The following is a 19,661-nucleotide window of genomic DNA, read 5'->3' as shown; positions in this document are numbered from 1 at the left end:
ATTAGGTCATTTCCCATTGTCATTTGTAAAGTATTTGAGTCCTCATTTATTTTATGCCATTTATAACGGCAAGCTTTAATATTTGCAATATGTCTAAGTACCTACTCAGTCAATTTACTACTAACTTACCAACTAGAAAGATCAAATTAAGTAACTAATTATAGATAGAATTGTTTCTTTTGGCAAAATAAATCAAGTTGGAAGGTAGGTTCGATATTTTAAGTCTACTTTTGACAAACGTGGCTCAGAAGATCAATATCAAATTATATATGTAAATAGCTTGATGCTAAAACCTTGTGTAGCTCTGGATAGTACAGATCACATCTCTCCAATGGAGTTTCATTGGCTCACTGCTCCATCTTGTGGTATCTTACAGTACTGCATCAGCAGGTAAATATAAAAACTTGACATGCAATGTATTGAAAACAAAGATCAAACCTATTAATCCTTGGAGATTTTTATTACTTTTTTGACAAATATATATGAAGGTTTTCCTCTCGAGGAAACATTCTTTTCAAGATACGTTTACAGCAAATTCATTCCTATAAAGAGACAGAATACTCTGAAATCATCAGAAGACATGATGGAACTAACCTATTTGTGCAAAAAAAAAAGAAAGAAAAAAAAGATAGTGGTGCAATTTAATATTTGCAATGAATCAATGAGAGTGATTTATTTAAAAGTCAAACGCATGATTTTTGGTAATGCTAAAAACAAACTCATTTCAAATGCCTGATGGGACAGTGCCATTTTCAAACATGATTTCAATTTCAAACTGTACTGTGATACATGGGGGTGGATTTTTAGTTTTGCATAAAGGCACACAAGCATTGATAACCCTCAGTTGAGCATTGCTTTTTGGCAAGACATTGGTCCCATTGGGCAGTACAATTGTTCAAACTACAGAAAAAGAAAAGTCTTTGCTCGCAGGAAAACAATACATGAAATCTCAAACAATTAAGCTCAATAATGTACAGAGAAATATCGGGCGAGCTCAAAACCTGGGATCTACAGTAAATCAGGGCTGAGGATACAATGGGTCAGAAGCATGGTGCCGATGACACCCTCTGAAAAGCTTCATGTTTAACTTTGATGGAAGACCTTCATCTATCAGAGAGGATGCAGTTGGTTTAGGGATCTCTTCTCCTGCTGTAGAAATCCCTGCAAGCTTCTTTTCCCCTGCCTGAAATTGCTCTCCTTCCTTAAGAAGGGCATAATGATTAGAAATCTGAGGAGAGTCTCAATGTTACTAAAACTCCTTATCTGCGAAGTCTTCAGACTGTCAAGCACAGTAGTGGGCAGATAGCCTGCCAAGGGATCTAGCCATTTCTCCTTCCAAGACTGCATCTCAGTTTGGAGGGAGGTTTTGTCTGGCAAATCCTTCTCGTACAGGCGGAACACAATACCATCCACAACGCTAGTTTCAACTTTGGACATTGCAAAAGGCACAATCTCCAAACACTTCAAGGTATCCACTACCTGCTCTGTGAAGAGGTCAGTGATTTCTGCAATGGAGTGTTCTACAACCTTCTTGCTCACTGATTCTTTGTAAAACTCACTTAGGGGCTCTAAAAGCACTGAGTGCAACATTGGAACCTGGAGTTTAGAAGCCAGCTGCACAGCTTCCTTGAACCATGCCTTGTGGTGGGTATCAAGATCACTGGTCAATTGACTGAGGGATGCTTTCAGACTGGACAGGGTGTTTACTGCAAGCAAAATATCTAGGGGCTTGCCTAGAAGGGACTGACTTAGCTTCTTGGTTCTGCTAAGGACGTTCTTCAGCACCACCGCTGAGAAGATAAACTCAAAGTTTCTGACTGCATCAAAGAACGCTGATGCCTGCCGCCTGTCTGGGCCAGTCCCTTCCCGCTTAAGCTCATTCAGGCAGAGCATCACTGCCTCTAAAAGCTCTACCATGACTTCATGCATGTCATGGCTTTTATCCCAGTTTTTGATGAGTTTGTCCCTCAGCTCTGTACCCTTTCCCTCATCATCCTGGAACACATGAATGATCATGTCTTCCAGTTTGTTCTGGCGCTGTGGGTCCTCTGTGAGCCAGAGCAACATGTTCTCCATCAAAACCTCACCACTGGCTGCTTCTTCTGCAGGGGACGACCTGGCCAGCCATACATTAAGAGACAAGGCAGAACTAAAGGTTTGGATAGCCTGGGGGTATTTCTTAGCTATTGCTGAACATACAGCCCTCATCTGAGCTCCCATTTCACCAACACTTAACATGGCCTGTCCTCTACAATATTCCATGTTGAGGCCCCATTTCAATGACAGTGCTGTCTCAATAGCATTAGCAAGGACAAGTGGGTCTTCATTGAATGGGATGAAAGCCAATGTCTCCTCACACTGGATGTCCTCTTTGTTTATGTACCTGACGCACAGGGGGACATGTGGCACACCACCCACCTCAACAGCCTGCTCGGTTATTATAGTGAAGAACTTAGAGTCCCAGAGTTCCTTGAGAATTTCTTCACGCTGGTGTGGTTCATAGAAAGACATGGTTTTTCTTGGTTCCTGAGGTTCTTCCATTATCACAGCATCCTTGTTCGCCTTCATCCCTTCATCAGTGGACAGCTCTGCTACACCGGAAGCATGCGTCTCACTCTCCCCTGGTTCAACCTCAGCAGGTCCTAATTTGTTTTTCAATTAAAATTGAACATGTGTTACATTTTGAATAGGGCTGGGTATTGTTCAAAAAATTTGAACCATTTATTTGAACAATCTGTGGGTACATTTCATGTGTACAGTGACGTCCTCAGTAATACAGCAGCGAACACTGCTCTTAAATGCACGTTCAAATGTGTCATCAAATTTATTCTGTTGCCAGTCTTGGTAGTGATGGCTTTTTGCATACTGTATATTGAATGAAGTGTGGTCAAATTAAGACATACTTTTGTTATCTCTACACACTGTAGTCAAGCCTCTCAATACCACCACACACACACACACACACACACAAGCTCTGCCTCATGAAGTAAAAAACATTACTTATGTAATGTTTTTCCTGCATCCCTATTCCCTAGTGAAAAGAACTGATCTACTATCTCTATGGTTGCTAACAACGGCTTGCGATGCGTTGATAGCTTGTAGGTCATTATTTTTGTCACACAACATACAACGGATTACAAATTAGGCTGAAGGTATCAAAATTTGGTACTGAATGACAAGGACATTTTCAGTAGTTCATGTATCAAAGCAGTTTGGTCGGTGTCATAATTTTGGTACCCAGCCCTAGATATGCGGCCCCTACAGATAAAAAAGGGGATTATGACAACATTAACATCCTATGGGGGACAGGGACCCCGATCCATCACATGCACCGAACAGACTATGATCAAACACACCTACTACTGGCAAACTGTTTCGGTTTTATTTTTGTGTAAAGTGAATATGTAGATGATAATGAATGGATGCAGATCATTGTAATGGCCATGCATCTGAATGTGGCCAAGAATTTAGAAATTATGAGGAAGCACTAACATGGACACGTGCACATATTGGTTGGTGTCACGTGTGAAAGAATCCTTCAAACAAAACACATCATGTTCAGGCCTTGAGACAATCACAATTATTACAAAATGCTTTAACTTTACACCATTCTTACAGATAATATTTTCCCAATGTTCTACTTGACTGTTAATTGTCAATAGTCTACACATTACTTAAACCCTCTATACTTAATAAACTGGGCCTGTGTTGCCTCTGTATGAGCTCTTTTCATTTGGCACCAAATCTCGTTGCCAAAACTATCCAACCTACAAGCTCACACCTTGTAGCTCTGCTATTTTTGGCGAATGCTCCTCCCAGAATAGGGATGCTACGTTTCAAGTTGTTAATACAATTTGTACATTGGGTAATGTACATTGTAGTGTTCATCATAATATTTTCACTTACCATTTCCCAGTTTCAGTCCTCGGAAAGTTTCTTTCACCTAAAACACAACAAAATAAACAATTTTCATTGACTATGAAATACTGTGTAAAAACAACTCCATTAATTAATCACATAAAATGTACACGTCTGACAAACTTTTCATTACCGTGTATTCAATTGCTACTGTGAATTTACCTGAGAGAGACACTGGCTGCTCTCTGGATGAAGTTCCATGCACTTCTCGATGATCTCTTCCAGTCCCTGCAGAGTTGGCTGATGAGTGAGAAGCATCACACAATCCGTTTTGCTTCCCTTGCTAACGGTGCTATCTAAAAGATCACTCATTGAATTCAGCGTCGTCTTCATCAAGTCACACTCTATGCTGACACTAGGCAAGACGGCCACCAGTTTGAGCAGCAAGGTAACGGTGGGGTGGTTCTTTGACTCAGGGTGGAGTATCGTTTCAGAGATGGATGTGGGAGGCGCAACATCCTGGTACTTCTCTCTCCAGACAGTGGCCCAGTCATTGATTTCCTGCTCCACGGTTTCAGGTTCAGGAAGATCTGTCAGGTAAAGACTGAATGGCTTGTGTGTGGACTCGGGGAGGATGGTCTGGGGATTACATGATGGCAGCAAAGACAGGACAGATAGAGCTTTCAAGTGGCTGTCTGAGAAGCTGTACTTCATTTCTTCAATGAGACTTCTGAGCAGAGGAACGCTTAGGTTCTCTCTGTAGTATATCTCGGGGGACTCATAGCTGTTGGCTTCCTCTGGGAAGCACACTTGTTCAGGAGCCACTTTAGTAGCAAGTTGATATGCCTGCTCAAACCAAGGGGCATGCACAGTACCTATGTTCTCCAGCATGTTGTTAAACGTCTCCATGATGGCAGGGATTTTCTCCACCTCACAGATAATGTCAGCAGGGTTGCCACAGCGGAAGACAGTGCTGCAGTTACGGAGAGGGCCACAAGCATTCTTCAAGATCACAAGGGTGACTATGAAGTCCACACTTCTCAGAGCGGTAGAGAGAACTTGTGCATGCAAAGACTTGGCGCCTGTGGCACTGGAGCTGACAGATTCCAAGCAGCTCAGGATTCCCTCCAGTGTGTCAACAAGGATATCAAAGAAATCCTCCCTCTTCTTCCACCTCGAACAGCACGTTTCTGGAATCTCCTCCAGGGCTTCTCTGGGTGTATTCAACAGCCCATCAACTGCCTGTGCCAACTGTTCCTCCAAATCTGGAGAGTGGTCAAAGAACAGTAGCAAATCCTCCACGATATCTAGCATCTTTGTTACAGAGGGACAAGGCACATTTCCAACCAGCCAACAGGCAAGGCCACAGGACTCACTAGGTGTAACAACAGACAGAGGATACTGCCTAAGGAAATTCAAAGACATTTTCTTCAGACTTTGGCAGCCGGAGCCCAAGTACATGAATGCTTGGCCACGACACAGGGACATTGGCAAGCTCCAGTCTTCAATGAGAATTTTGGCGAGACTCTTCGCTTGCCCATCAATTTCACAGGCTTCATCAAATGGTAAGAAACCAATAAGCTCCACTTTTGGAGCTGAATCACCCACATACCTGACAAATGCAGGTAGAAAGGTCTTGTCAGCAACTTTAACAGATTTATCTGTAATAAGAGAGAAGAACGGTGACTCCTGTATTTCCTGGAGTATGACATCTCTGATTGCTTTTATGAGCATTTTCATCATGTCTGCCTCAGCTATGGCAGGGGTGGATTTTCCATCATATCCAAACCACTGACAGTTACCGAGCTCCTCCTGGATGAACGTTTCTTGGTCCTCTTTAGAGATTTCAGAGAGACTGCTATTCTTCTTCCCCAGTGATGCAGCTAGTCTGAAAACGGTCTCCAAACTTGGGCGATTATCTCCTCTGTGGCTGTTCTCATCTGGTGGTTTAGCGACCTCGTCCTCTTTTCTGTCAGCACATTGCTGAATCATGAGTTCCTCTGCCTCTTCTTTGATGTGATCAACTAAAGAAAATCCAGAAAAACACATCAAGACACCATAATTAGTCAACGTAGCCTCAAGAAAATAAACTGAACTACACTATGCTCTGTATAACTACCAAATCTATGTATTTGGCCGCGGACCCGTATCTCAAAATATTTTGTTCCAGGGACCCCCAGAAGATTTGAGTAAAACATGTTTGCTTTAAATATATATATAATATATATTTAAAGATTTGCACAAATGTTCACAATTTTTCAAAAATAGTAGATCCACAAGCTCTATGAGCTTGTAGATCTGCTATTTGTGAATAGCTGAAATCTAAAATGACACATATTTTCCAAGTTTGTTTAAGTGAAAATCATTATACTTAGTAATAAAAGTGTAAAATGATCACAACAATCATACCTTCCATATTATTCTCAGAGTTCTTCATGAGATTCTTCGATTCCTTGTCCTGAAAATACATATCAGAGAGACAATAATAAACCATCAAATCATTCAAATAGGATTAAAAGACACAAACTTAATGCAGCGCAATATTTAATGCAAAGCTAAATAAATGATATTTACCAAGCAGATGCCCTCTAAGGTTTGAGGGGTGATCTTCAGGCACTGACTCACCATCCGGTCAAGGTCTCTGTTGAAGTCAGTGCTCACCTGCAGCATAGCCAGGCATGGGGTCCTATCTTTGGGGCTGGTGTTCCTCAAGTACTCTTGGAACATCTTGTGCCGCATTACTACCCCACAATCCTCGAGGGCTGTACTGGGTAAAACGGACATGATCCTCAGTAGAGTGTTGATGTTCCCAAAGAACTGCATGAGTGGCAGACGCAGTGTGTGAAATATCGTATCTGGGATGGTTACAGATGCAACTTTGGTCTTCCATGTCACTCTCCAGCAGCTCAGCTCTGTGGTAAAGTTATCAGGATCAGGAAGGTCACCGCTGTAGAGAGGCGGCTTTGACTTCAAGCTCTCAAACATGTAACTTACAGTTACAGAGCATGGAACCAAGGAGAGGAAGTTCAGAGCTTCCTTGTGGTCATCTGAAAATTGATCCTTCACTGCATTGATCAGGTTATCCATAAGAGGCACACTCAATGCATCCTTGTAATAACCGACTGGCTTCATCATGTTTTCCATTTGCAAAGAGGAGTTTTCAGGCACTTCGATCTGCACTCTTAGACTCTGTGCCATAGCACAAGCTTCATCAAACCAGTTCTGGTGAAACACCTTCATATTCGTTTTCACTCGGTTCAGTGTGGCCACAACACCACTGATTTGGCAAAGTTGGGAGGCAGCACTGAAATGGTCCTTCTGGAGGGCTGCACTCAACTCTCGGGTGAACGAGGAACTGTTCTTCAAGATTACCATGGCAATGATGAAATCAAAATCCATTATCTTGCGCAAAAGTGTGTGAGCATGTTCAGACACGAAAGCTTTCCATCGTTGTGGGTTGTTCTTGATTTTTTCAAGACATTCAACCAAGGGCTCTAGCATCTGCACAAACACCTCGTAAGAATCATGCTTTTCCTGCCAATGACTGCAGAACTTCCCTTGCAATTCTTGGATTTTCTCGAAGCTCTCTCTGAGACCAAAAGCAATGACATGGTCCAACTGTTTTTCAAGAAGGGCACTGTCGCCAAAAAACATCAATACCTCCTCAAAAGTATCCAGAGCCCTTTTAATTGCCGGCACAGGGATGGATTTTGACCACCATGTGTTGAAGGAATAGCAAGAGCAGTGGGTGCATATTGCAAGGGGGTATGTCTCCTGGATTTTGCAGGCAAAAGCTTTTAGCTTATAAGAGACATCACCAGAGCCTAAGTAGGCTTGGCCTCTACAGTACTTGAAATCGAGACGCCACTCTTCTGTAACTATTTCTAACAGGCGCTGTTGCATGTCTTCACAGTCAAGATCCGAGTCAAGGAATCCCATCAGCTCTAATCTCATGACATCAAAGCTGTCAACAAACCTAAGAAATAGGGGAAGATAATCTTTTTCCCCAAACTTCACAACACGATCAATGAACAAGGAGAAGAATGAATTCCCCACTTCCATGAGAATTCCTTCCCTGACTGCGCCCTCGCAAACGGTGAGAACCTCTTTCATCTCAGACTTGGACACATATTCAACCTCATCTTGTTCGGCAGAAACCTCACCAACTTTCTTGCTGTAGTGGCTACTTGCAGCACTCACTACAGTCTGCAATGCAGATTTGAGAGATTCTCTATCAGTCTCTGCACACTTCATCTCCACAAGTTTTTCACTCTCCATTTCCAGGGTCATGAGTTGCACTTCTTCTTCATTGTCCCTTTCAGTATTGGTTCCATCATTTTCTAAGGTGAGTGCTGAAATGAAGATGTGAGCATGTTTATCAGCCAAGATTAAAATTTTATGAAAGAAATTATGAAAGAAATGACCATACTATGGTCATTTTATTGAAATAAATTGGTTTGAATATTTGTGGAAAAGATTAAATGAATTGGAATTAATGGAAAATCACACATCTATGCATAATAAAGAAAATCTCACCATTGGGATGTTTCTCTTCTGTGCCATCACCCTATAACAAACACAAAAATAATTTCAAATTAAAAGAAATTCTTAAAAGGATATCTCATGTTCATGACACCAAAACCCTGCACACTAAGACAAGCAATGGACTAACACCCCATTCTACTTACCATTTGCAGCAACTGCAATATATCAGGATGCTTTTGCACGTAGGATTCCACCATTTGCTCAACATTGAGGTGCACGTCTTGGTTTACGAAGACATATGCCATGCTACACCGCCTCTGGTCCTCCGGTGTGGCTGTTAGGTAGGAATGACATCGCTCCAGCACCATGTTGTACTGCCCATACACGTCTGCCTCTGCATTCACACATGGAACTGTGCCCAACACTCTCAGCAGACTCTGCACATTTGGGTAAAACCCTATGTCTGGAATTTTCAGGGTAGCAAACACAGTGGTCGGCAAAATCCTGCGCTTGCTAGCATGCCTCCACTTCACTTCCCAACAGCCAAGCTCTTCATAAAATGTGTCAGGCCTGGCGAGGTTGTTCAAATTAGCATCTGCCACTTTATCCCGTCGAATACTGAAATTGTGGTCGGCCATGTAAGAAGGCACCAGTGAGAGCCATCGAAGAATTCTCCCCATTTCGGTACTGAACACTCGCTTTACCTCTGCTACAAGATACTGCAGGATGGGCCTGCTCAGCGTTTCTTTGTACAAGTCCTCCATTGGGGTTTCATCCTTGGTTTCTTCGTCTGTCTCCAATAAGATCTCTGGCTTAGTGACCTCAACTCCCAGCTTCCTTGCTCGGCAAATTGCATCTGAGAACCACTTCCTGTGGAGTATTGAAATCTCCTGCTGATATTTGTTAACCAGCTTTAAGGCATTGGAAATTGTGTACTGCAAGGTGCTGCTGATGCTGATGACTCCCTTGAGACTGGAATTTAGAATGCTCACACAACAGAGGGTGTTCTTCAGAACAACAAGAGTGATGATGAAATTGAAATTCTTCAGAATGGGCTTCAGCCGTGCCATCTGTTCAGCAGTGTCTTCGTCCACCTTTGAGATCATCTCATTGATGCAGTTCAGGAATGGTTCAAGAATCTCCAACATGGTCTGAAAAGCATCTGTGCCGTACTCCCACCTACCACGGCTAGCCTCCTTGATTCTGTCTGCTTCACCTTTCATATGCCCATATGTCATCTGGATCTTTCCATCCAATCTCTTGCAGAGCTCTGGCGTTCTCCTGAGCAGCGTGGCCACCTCCTCAACAGTATCTGCAACTTTCTGAATTGAAGCCACAGGCATGCAGCGAATAATCCAAATGTTGAAGGAATATGGGTCGCTGGGTGCTAGCACTACTTGGGGAAACTCCTGAAGAATCTTGCAGGTCAGGTCTCGCATCTTCTGACACATGCTGCCTGTAACCAGATAGGTGAGTCCTCGACAGTGCTCCATTCGCAGGCCCCATTTATTTCTCAGCTCTGAGATGAGCATATAAAACAGACCCTCAGAATCTACATCACAAGGCAAGAAACCAACAAGATGTTTTTGAGGGAAACCAGCTACTGTGACAGACCTAACGAAGACTGGGATTTGCTGCTTCCCCTCTATGATGGTAACATCCTGGAGCAGAATGGAGAAGAATCGTGCAAGATGTAGGCTGTTCTGTATCTCTTCCCGCATGAGGTCCTCACTGAACTGAAGGATTTCCTTCTGGTCAATCTTCTCAACACAGATGGGATTGAGAGTCTGCTGACCTCGTGCACTTCCCATTTGCTCATCAGCACTGCTATTTTCACCATTAATGCTGAATCCAGTGAGCGCAAGGATTTCTTTGAAATAGACTGTAAGGATCTCTTTTGCGTTGGTGGTGGCTACATCCTCGGGCACCTGGACATCTTGTTGTGATTCATAATTCACGCTGTTCTCTCCAGACACTTCATTTGCGTCCTCAGTCCCAGCAGGGGTTGCTGTACTTTCTGATTAGAAAAATGAAATTATATTATATACATACATACATACATATTAACAGGAGTCAGGACTATACCATACAAAGAAATGTTCAGAACAGGCAAGGCATTGTCACTTATTAATGCTCATGTTTTGGTCTGAAGATAAAACAAATGTACCTTTAGTTTTCTTCACAGCAGAAGGTTCCTCTTCCGTCTGAATAAACAAAAGAATAATCGGTCATTCAAATTCAGGTATACACAGAGCTCATTACTTTTGGTAAATTAGTCCAAACAATGCCAAGAGTAAACAAAAAAAAAGTTGCATGAGGAACTATGTAATTTCTAATGTAAATAAGATAAACTTTAGAAAGACATAATATTACATGTATAATCTAGGTATATAATTTCGTTCAATTAGGGGACCTGTTTGAAGAACTGATGTATTTGATCAGCTACAGAACAAAAAGAGCAAAACAGAGCGCAAAAAGAGCAAATATAGAGGAAAAACAACAAATCTAATGCTTCATCGAGTCCTTTAGGAGTCATGGTGTGATGGATCCAGCCTGCAATAGAACACCATTATAGTCGGCACTTCTAGAAGGAAGCTTCACTAGTCGTACGGCCCAGAATCTTAATAAAATAATGGCCATGTTCTATGAACTGATTAATTAGAGCAGTGGTTCTCAAACCTTTTCATGTCAAGGACCCCCAAATTGACCCATATTAGCCCGCGGATCCCCGTTTCAAAAGATACGCCAGGGGCCCCATAAGAGAAGATTTTTACAGCCATAGCCGTGATTATCAAATCTTTTTAGTTTCAAGGCCCCCCAGTTTGATTTGCATTAGTCACAGACCCCGACCATTTCTGGGACCCCCAACCTAGCATTTAATTCTGAGAGCATACAAATGGACCCTAACGGGTCCATTTGGTTCCATTTCTACGCTCTCCGAGTTACAGACATATAAGGGTGAGGTCCATTTGGTTCCTAACTATCAATCATTTGGCTGGGGACACCCTGGAGCCCCCTCAAGGACCCATGGGAATCCCCAGACCCCACTTTGAGAACCACTGAATTAGAGGAGCAGTTATCTTTTATTGATGCCGTTTCTGTGTTGAATGATACTAATTCTCAAGGCACAGAATGTCTTACACACATTTTGGGCCGTTATAGGATAAAACCCCAACAACAGTCAAACCTAGTGACAGGGTCCCCACACATTTTTAGCAATGAATTTCCAAAACTTTTCCAAAACTTTTCAAGAATATTTAGCCCAATTTCCAGGCCTATATAACAATCATTCAGCGCAATAATGTGTCTCTTACTCCTATGTACAATGCCCAAAGATAGGCAGTGTAGCAAAAATAAAGCATAGAATATAGAATGGTACAATTCCATTCAAAATTGCATGCAAAATTAGGGCATAGCTCACTGGAATACAAGACTCATTATGGCATCCGTATGACTTATCTTTTTTTTTAAATATTGCCTTGCATTTGCCCCATTTATGAATTTAAAAGTAATGAAGGATGCAAGGATGTTTTAAATTACACTACAACTTTTGTTGTAGGTTTTCCTATGTTTTTCCTATTAAGTTTTCAACAAGAAGATACTGTCAGACACGAGGAGGGATGAACATAATTATGTAAAACAAATCAAGAGTGGTAAACTTAAAGTGCCATTTATTTTAGGAACAGTACAGTATCCGGCTAAGATTTGTGGCATAACTTGCAGCCAGCTCTATTCGGGTCCTCTTCTCGCTTTACCCAGTCTTTAAACTTTTCATTTGTAAGCCACAAATTATTAAACAAACATTTCCCTGGCATTGTGGATCATACTACTAGTTCAACCGATATATTTTAACTGCGTTCGTTTACGCTTCACCGACTATTCACATGTTGCTCGCAATTTTTTGTTGGGACAGCAAACACACAACCTGCACAAGTTGCCAGGTTGGTGTCACGTGACAAACGAACAGCTCTACAAGCTAACTACTCATCACGCTGCAGAACGTTGTGAGCTTGTAGCTCTGTTCTTTTTATCACGTGACACCAACCTGGCACCCTATGCAGTGCAACCTAACAATAGACCGCCGAAGTCTGACGTCATTTACACATCCTTTGTTTGTCTACCTGGTTCGCAGTTTTCCACCCCCGTTCTGAATCCCATAGACGTATTTAATATCGCGTCAAATAAGAACTGTGTTCCAAAAATAAACAAATGACCCCGGCAGGTTGACTCTTATGGATATGAAGCATCAACTGACGGTGAGAAAACGCTAATGTTACTTCCGCCGAATTAGTTACATTTTCGCCAGAAACAGACTGTATCAAATATAAGTGACTGACTATGATAAACGATACAGAACCTCCTCCCTGACAATAACGCCAACACGCGGTGTTTATTTTTGGACCACAATGCTTATATGAGACGATTCTAAGATGACCCAATGTTATTCTCCATAGAGAAATTACTTCCGCAAACCTGGGGATGAACGAGTGACGTCAGGACTTCGGTGCTCTATTGAGACATACATTAGGCTGCCATCACACAGCCCGTTCGGCAAAAAACTACTTATGTTACATATTTCGTGTAATGTTATACATGTTTATGAAAATGTTTTGTGTTAACAAAATCAATAGCCAAAAACAATGCATAGCCAAATATTTTTCCAGGACCCTTGATAAATTTCAGGACCTTTGATCAATTACAAACCTTTTCCAGTACTGGATTTTTAATTTTTTTATTTCAAAATATTTCCAGGAATTTCATGACCGTGGGGACCCTAGTGAGGAAACCCATTTATTTTGAAAAGTTAAAAGAATACTTTAAAAAAAACAATATTGTATTATGAAATGAAACACTTACAGGATGCTTTGCTCGTTTCCTGTTGCAAGTTGATGGATTGTTTGAAGGTGGTGTGAAGTCAAATATTGTTGGAATGGCATCTTCCCTCAAGCCACAACTGGAAGCACTCTGAAACACAAATTGTAAGAGTTTAAACATTATGATGCAGTATGTTTATTTGGTTTTAGCTTTTGCCTACCAAACACACCTCTACCACATAATAGTGGGCCAAATGTGAGCAAAACATTTGCAAGCAAAGTGTATATTGGTGCATTTCTTTTTTTTTGTAATAAATGAACTGATGCTGAGGCTAGGTAGCCTATGCATAAATGTATTTACGTGAAAACGTATTGAGCTGTTGGTTTGGTCAGCTGTAACCACTAGGAAGTAAAACTGATCTACTCCTGGCCTCCCACCATCAGGCTACTGTAGCTGATGTCATCAGAGTAGAAACCATCAAGGTAAAAGAGATCACACAGATCATATCAGGTTACCAAGGTAGCTAGCTAGATGAGCTCTCACTCATTTAAACTTGCACTACAAAACAACAGTGGAACTTGTGGAAGAGGGGACATTTAGATGTTTCTTCACTTTAGTGTTTTGTTTACAGCTAATGATGCCACTGCTTTGTCTGAAGCAAGATACAAGAGCCTGTCAGCGTAGCTTATCTACTACAGATACTACAGACTGGCAGCCGTAACAAGTTTTGATATCAGTCGGTGAATGCACTTGTGAGCAGACACCGACAAGGCTACAATGGTGCTACAATATCTTTGTCAACAACACATGAACACGTACATGCTTACATCATTTAAGAAATTATTAAGATAACTACTACACTGCAGGGTGCTTAGGGCATGGGCACAGGGTTATCTGTATTTAGACTATGTAGGTGTTTATCTTTTGTATTTAATGTTATTTAAAACAATTAGCACTGCGTGCCTGCAGCAAGCAGCAGCGCAGTGAGCACACAGCCATATAATTTTGCTTCAACTAATGATCAATATAATAAATAGCTAGAGTGATTTAAAAAAAACGGAAGCCTGTCATTTCTGTTTGAGTAGCCTACTGTATGATGCACAATGCACGAGCATTGTGCATCATAATAATCATCATTTTCAATTGATGAAATGGCCAATCTTTCCTCCCTGTAAATCCATTGTCCCATGAAATAGTTGGAGAATGAGCACTCGGTTTGCAATGGTAAAACAAAAAGCGAAACCTATGGAATACCACAGGTTGCTTCAGTGATTTTACAGACCTTTTTCACTTTAAGAAAAGTAGCAGTAAGGGCTAATGATATTGATAAGTTAAATTTACAGCATATACACTTAGTTTTGTTACAGAGAAAATCTGACAGCTGGTGTTTGAACGAGACGAGCCACACATGTGCGTGTGTGCAGTCTGTGCACCGTCCCACATTTCGAGCATAAATGCAGCAGTAGCAATATTTATAACATGGCTAAGCGCTGTAGTCAGACAAAATACATTTACCGCGAGCACTACCTTTGTACTGCATTTTAGAAAAAGGTCCCAGCTACCCCTCCTAGCAGCCAACCAGAGAGCTCTACCTCCTCTCCGCCAGCTCGACGGTGAAAAGCTTTCGATGCTTCCCAACAACTTTTGACACGACGCGACAGTGTACCCACCGCCCATACAACAGCAGATTTTCGGACGCTTTCCAACACTTACCGCCGCCGACGTCGGTGCGGTGGGGAGCTACCTTTAAATAGTGTCTCCATCAGACAAATTAAACTCCATAACTAAAGATTGGGGGGTTTATAGCGAAACATATGCAGCCCTATGCTGTAGTAGGAAGTGGGATTTCATACAATTACGGCAAAGGGGGCTGCGCTGTCCCCTCTTCCGCCGACGTTGCACCAACACAATAAACAACAAATTATAACTATGAACAGAATTGTCAAGTTAAAGGTAGGGTAAGTGGTTTTCTTTGGTTAAAATAAGTGTTAAATAGCTCTATATTCTGATAGTACTCATTGCTACAGAGCGTTTGTTCAGTAAAAGGAGTCTCCTTGTCTCTCCAGCTACTTATAAAACAGAAAATGTATTTTCGTTTCAGTTTCAGTTTCATTTCCAATTTTATCAAATCAGGATAGAGAACTCAATCAGGATACAGATTAAACAAGTGAAATTGGAAGTGATGACACTAAGAAATGAGCAGGCAAAATTGGAACTGGAACACTATAAAAATGAAGCTTAAAAATGGGTACTTTCTCCTGATTGGCTGAGATTTTGACACCTACCAGATTTTTTTTTTCCTGTTTATTAAAGAGCTGGAGAGACGGGGAGACTCCTGTTACTGAACAAACACTCTATAGCAATGATTACTATCAGAATATAGTGCTTTAACCTTTTAACAAAAAACTTTTTGTTTTAACCCAAAAATATCACTTACCCTACCTTTAACATATTTACTTTAAATAAAGGCTCTCATTTTTGAAACATTTTGGCTTTGCAACATTCTGTTTTTTAGACGAATTTTTTTTTTAAATACTTTATAAATAGACTTAGTATTTTGCGAGTCGAGGTGTCGGAGGCATAAGTAGATGAGTCGTTCACATCCCTAATAATAACGCTACTCGACTGCTGTACCATTTGCTCTTCCCTGAGGTCAATCGGCTATAGCTTACCTGATGGGCGATCAATGAGGGCTCAAAGTGTTTTGCACAAAGTCTGTAGAGCTCATGCAACTGCTCGGGAGGTTTTGATGCCAAGTCCTGGCGATGACAGTTGCTCAGCCATTGTTTACATCTGTGAAATGAAAGGTTAAGAAAGGATAGACATTATTTCATGACAAGCAGCCGTTGTTAGGTGTAACACACAAATGAACAATTATGTCATTGCATTAGATTAGATTTATTTTCTCACACAATAAAACATGTTTTATTTTCCCTGCAATTGGAATATTTTGTGGGCTGTGTTTAATGGGTAAAGTTTCACGGTACTGATTAATTTGACATAACTCCAGTACAGGATGCACTCAATACAGGGTCAGGAAGGACTTTTACTGGTTAGTACATTTAGTGTGGATGCATTTGCCAATTAATTCCACCCTCTTAAAATTGCAGGTCTCTGTGCAGTGTAGCCTATGTTGGTGGTATTAACAGCACAAGAAAGGTGCTTCAATAACTATTCAGTCAAAATAATTCAATGAAGTAAAAAGTGGATGATTACAAAATAAATGTATTATTATTATTATTATGATTATTATGTAGTCATCAGCCTGTCAAAAAAATTGAAATAAAATGTCTGGCAACTTTATGTGCAATTCACTTCATGCAGAAAAGCTAAATGTTTCAAAAAACATTTACTATGAAGGTCTGAGTGTGAGCAATATGTTTTCCTGTCAACGGCACTATAATTTCCAATGCTTATAAGGCAATGTTTAACAGTTACATAGTCGAACCTACAATGCATTACTTATTCAATACATATTTATTTATAAGTGAATAGCCCTGCAAATGTTCGATTCCGTCACAAAAGTAGCACAAGGAATGAGGTGACCACTCAATAGGGGGCGCCATACTGCACTTCGCGGACAGGAACTTTTATTGTAACATTCATTCAAAACTATGATAAGACTCATTTTACCTGGTAAAAGACACAGACGATTTTCAATTTCTACAATCCACCAATAGGCTGCGCAGATTAAAGTGAACGTAACATGGCCTAGATGACGATAGCAAGATTGTGGCTGGTTGGAATGGGAACTCAATTCCCTTTGCCTACTGCCAGTGCCTAGGACCCCAGGTTATCAGTCAATGGACAAAAACAACATCCATGATCCAACCACAGTGGGTGTCACTTATTGATGGCGATTTTAATTACATAACTAAAAGTTTTCGGATGCGATTTATTTAAAGCGTCTATGGTCGTACACAACGATACCATTCGACCAATAATTATTCATGAGCATCGAGCAAACAGTGGAAAAAGAACAGAGTGAATTTCACAGGGACTTTTCTTTCAGTAATAGTCTGCGCCATTTTCAAGAGTTGTCACTGTAGTAGCTAACGTGCTGCTAGCATCGGCTGCTAGGCTACTGCTAATGGTGGCTGTTCTGTTCTGCACACCCTGTACAGCGGTGTTGCCATGTCCGCTTATTATAAGCGACTTTGGGCTTGTTTTTCTGTTAAGTTGCTCGTAAATATTGGTTGTTTTTTGGGGCTTGTAGTTGCTTATTTGGGCTACTTTCCTAAATGTTTAAAAGTGGTTAAGTGGTTCTCAAACCTTTTCTTGTCTATGGTCATGTCAAGTACTTATTATAATTATATATTCTTATATTACTATAAGAAAATATTTTGTGCCAGGGACCCTCATACAAGGTTTGTATATTTCAAATGTTCGCACAACGCGTCGCATCGCTAAAGTGTTGATGTGGCCTAAATGGTCGCTTCTTTTGGGCTCGTTTTCATAGACCCGGTTGCTTGTTTTTCTCCCAAAACCTGGCAACACTGACCCTGTACAGACTCATTATAAACTACACCATCCACCGCGAACTCTTACCTTTCTGGGTCCACGGGGAACTTGAAGAGAGGAGCAGCATTGTTGTCCGACGACGAGTCCTCTCTGTTGAATCCACAGTTCGTCGCAGCACAGCAGTCAGTCATTTTGGACTGCATGTACCTAGTTGCTAGCACGCTAGTAGGCTAACTGTACCTAGCTAGCTGGCTAGCTAGCACGCTAGCGGGCTAACTGGCGGCTGCAAGCTTGCTAGCCCACTGCAAACCTGTGTCTATCTACTGTGTATGTACTACCACAGCATGATGCCTCATGCAACAGAGAGAAATAACACTGGAGTCGACACGTGGACTTTTCTAAACTCGTCGAAATTCGACGCTATGCGCCGAGAGACCAACTCATTTCCTTTCTTTCAAAAGTTGATGCTGCGTGATATGCCAGAAAAAGCGTGCAACGACATAAACCAGGAACTGCGATGTGCGGGGAATTACTTGGCCAGTAGAGGGCAGAGTGAGGCAAACGTTACGTTGACCATGCTGTAGACACTGCTTCCTTCCTGCTGCTCAGCATGTCACAGGCATTCAGCCAAAGATAGTTTATTACACACATTTTCTGGAAATTGTCAAATTCTACACCATAGTTCTGGTCTCTCTCTATTCAATGGGCTTTATTGGCATGAGAAAACATACGTTTACATTGCCAGAGTGGAACAATACAATCAATACAAAATAATATATGTACAATTAAAAGGGAATAGAAATGATGTGTACATCGAGCTGTTACATTTCAACTGAGGCAGGTCCCCTCCCTCTCTCTCGTCAGGGGACACCCAGCCAGTGTTCCAGCAAAATGAGTAAAAATGTGTTATGCATTTTGACAAAGACTGTATTGTTGAAACGTTGGTTGTACCCTTTAATAAACTTTTGCATTGTGGCTAAGAACTGTGCGGCCTCATTCTTGTCAACATTATTACCTGCCGTGGTCAGCACTTCAACACAGGTGTGCGCTCCCTCCTTTGTGTTTACCATGCCAATTTAATTCAACTTCTAGTTCAATGGCTAAGAGTCAAATGTATAAGATTTACTATTCAAATCATATGGGTTCACGCTCTCCACTCACTGACAGTTGTAGGATTCTGTACTAAATCTAATCTAATAGCAAAATAATCTCGTGTTAAGGATCCCTGGCACAAAACCTGTCAAATGGGGGTCTGCAGCTTATTACATTTTGGGGCCCGTTATAAGAAATCTTTGAGAACCACTGGTTTAGCCCACTTCTCACACACCCTCACCAGCATGTGTTCTGGAATTATTTTACTATAAAAGTGAACGGTTACATATTTTCTACCCGTCAGTGCATGGTCAAATATACAATTAGGCTTAGGTTTGAATACGTTCTCAGATTTGTATGTTAATTGTCGGCAGTGACTGCCTAAGCTTTATTGCAAGAAAGGTATTCCATTTACTTAGTCCATCATAAAGTAAGGTTGGGGTTTTACACTAAATTAAACTCAAACTTCTGTATTTTTAGTGGAGGCTGTACAGTGTAAATTCCCAGTAACAAATGGTGCATTTGGTGGCATTTGTATACAGAGTTAATCCCAGTTAAATTAACCCTATGGAGTGTGCAACCTGAACCCAGGAATCACAATTTCTTACCCATCTCTGCTTTCAAAAACAATTTGTCAGCATGTGTTGCATTTTATACTGACCCCAGTTGGGCTTGAGATGGAAATTCAATTTATTTTCCATATTTACTTTTTATACTATAATTTGAACACAAAGTGCTGATGTCAAACAATAACACTTAAAAAGTCCCCAAATAAATCCATAATAGTCTCTACATGCTAATAATGTGGCTAGGGGAGTCTGAAGCAGATCCAATTCCACTAGTTTGCTTAATTACTAAGACTAGACCATACCCGTGGGGGGATATGCGCACATGATCTGGCAACCAGGGAGCCAGCGAACACAAAAGCGTTAATAAACAGCTGAGATTGC

At 41.2% G+C, this 19,661-nt stretch overlaps 1 protein-coding gene across 1 annotated transcript; it reads right to left on the bottom strand.

The window, feature by feature from the left end:
- Positions 1-441: 441 nt before the first annotated feature.
- On the bottom strand, positions 442-18,123 carry LOC308089783 (uncharacterized protein). Its single transcript, XM_080434703.1, has 11 exons — positions 17,707-18,123; positions 15,831-15,951; positions 13,201-13,308; positions 10,511-10,547; positions 8,547-10,360; positions 8,395-8,425; positions 6,433-8,210; positions 6,268-6,316; positions 4,081-5,882; positions 3,907-3,943; positions 442-2,642 (listed from the first exon to the last, which is right to left on the bottom strand). The coding sequence occupies exons 1-11, from the start codon at positions 17,820-17,822 to the stop codon at positions 1,111-1,113; spliced, it is 7,425 nt and encodes a 2,474-aa protein (XP_080290829.1). The 5' UTR covers positions 17,823-18,123; the 3' UTR covers positions 442-1,110.
- Positions 18,124-19,661: the final 1,538 nt, after the last annotated feature.

The sequence above is a fragment of the Gymnoscopelus braueri genome, assembly GCF_963280865.1.
Source record: "Gymnoscopelus braueri genome assembly, chromosome: 8".
Lineage (NCBI taxonomy): Eukaryota > Metazoa > Chordata > Actinopteri > Myctophiformes > Myctophidae > Gymnoscopelus > Gymnoscopelus braueri.
This window is presented reverse-complemented; position numbering and strand designations above follow the sequence as displayed.

Coding starts and splice junctions, on each gene's coding strand:
- LOC308089783 (XM_080434703.1), bottom strand. CDS start 17,822: ATGCAGTCCAAAATGACTGACTGCTGTGCTGCGACGAACTGTGGATTC. Junction 8,426..8,546: donor TATTGCAGTTGCTGCAAATG/GTAAGTAGAATG, acceptor TGTTTGTTATAG/GGTGATGGCACAGAAGAGAA. Junction 5,883..6,267: donor CTCTGAGAATAATATGGAAG/GTATGATTGTTG, acceptor GATTTTCTTTAG/TTGATCACATCAAAGAAGAG.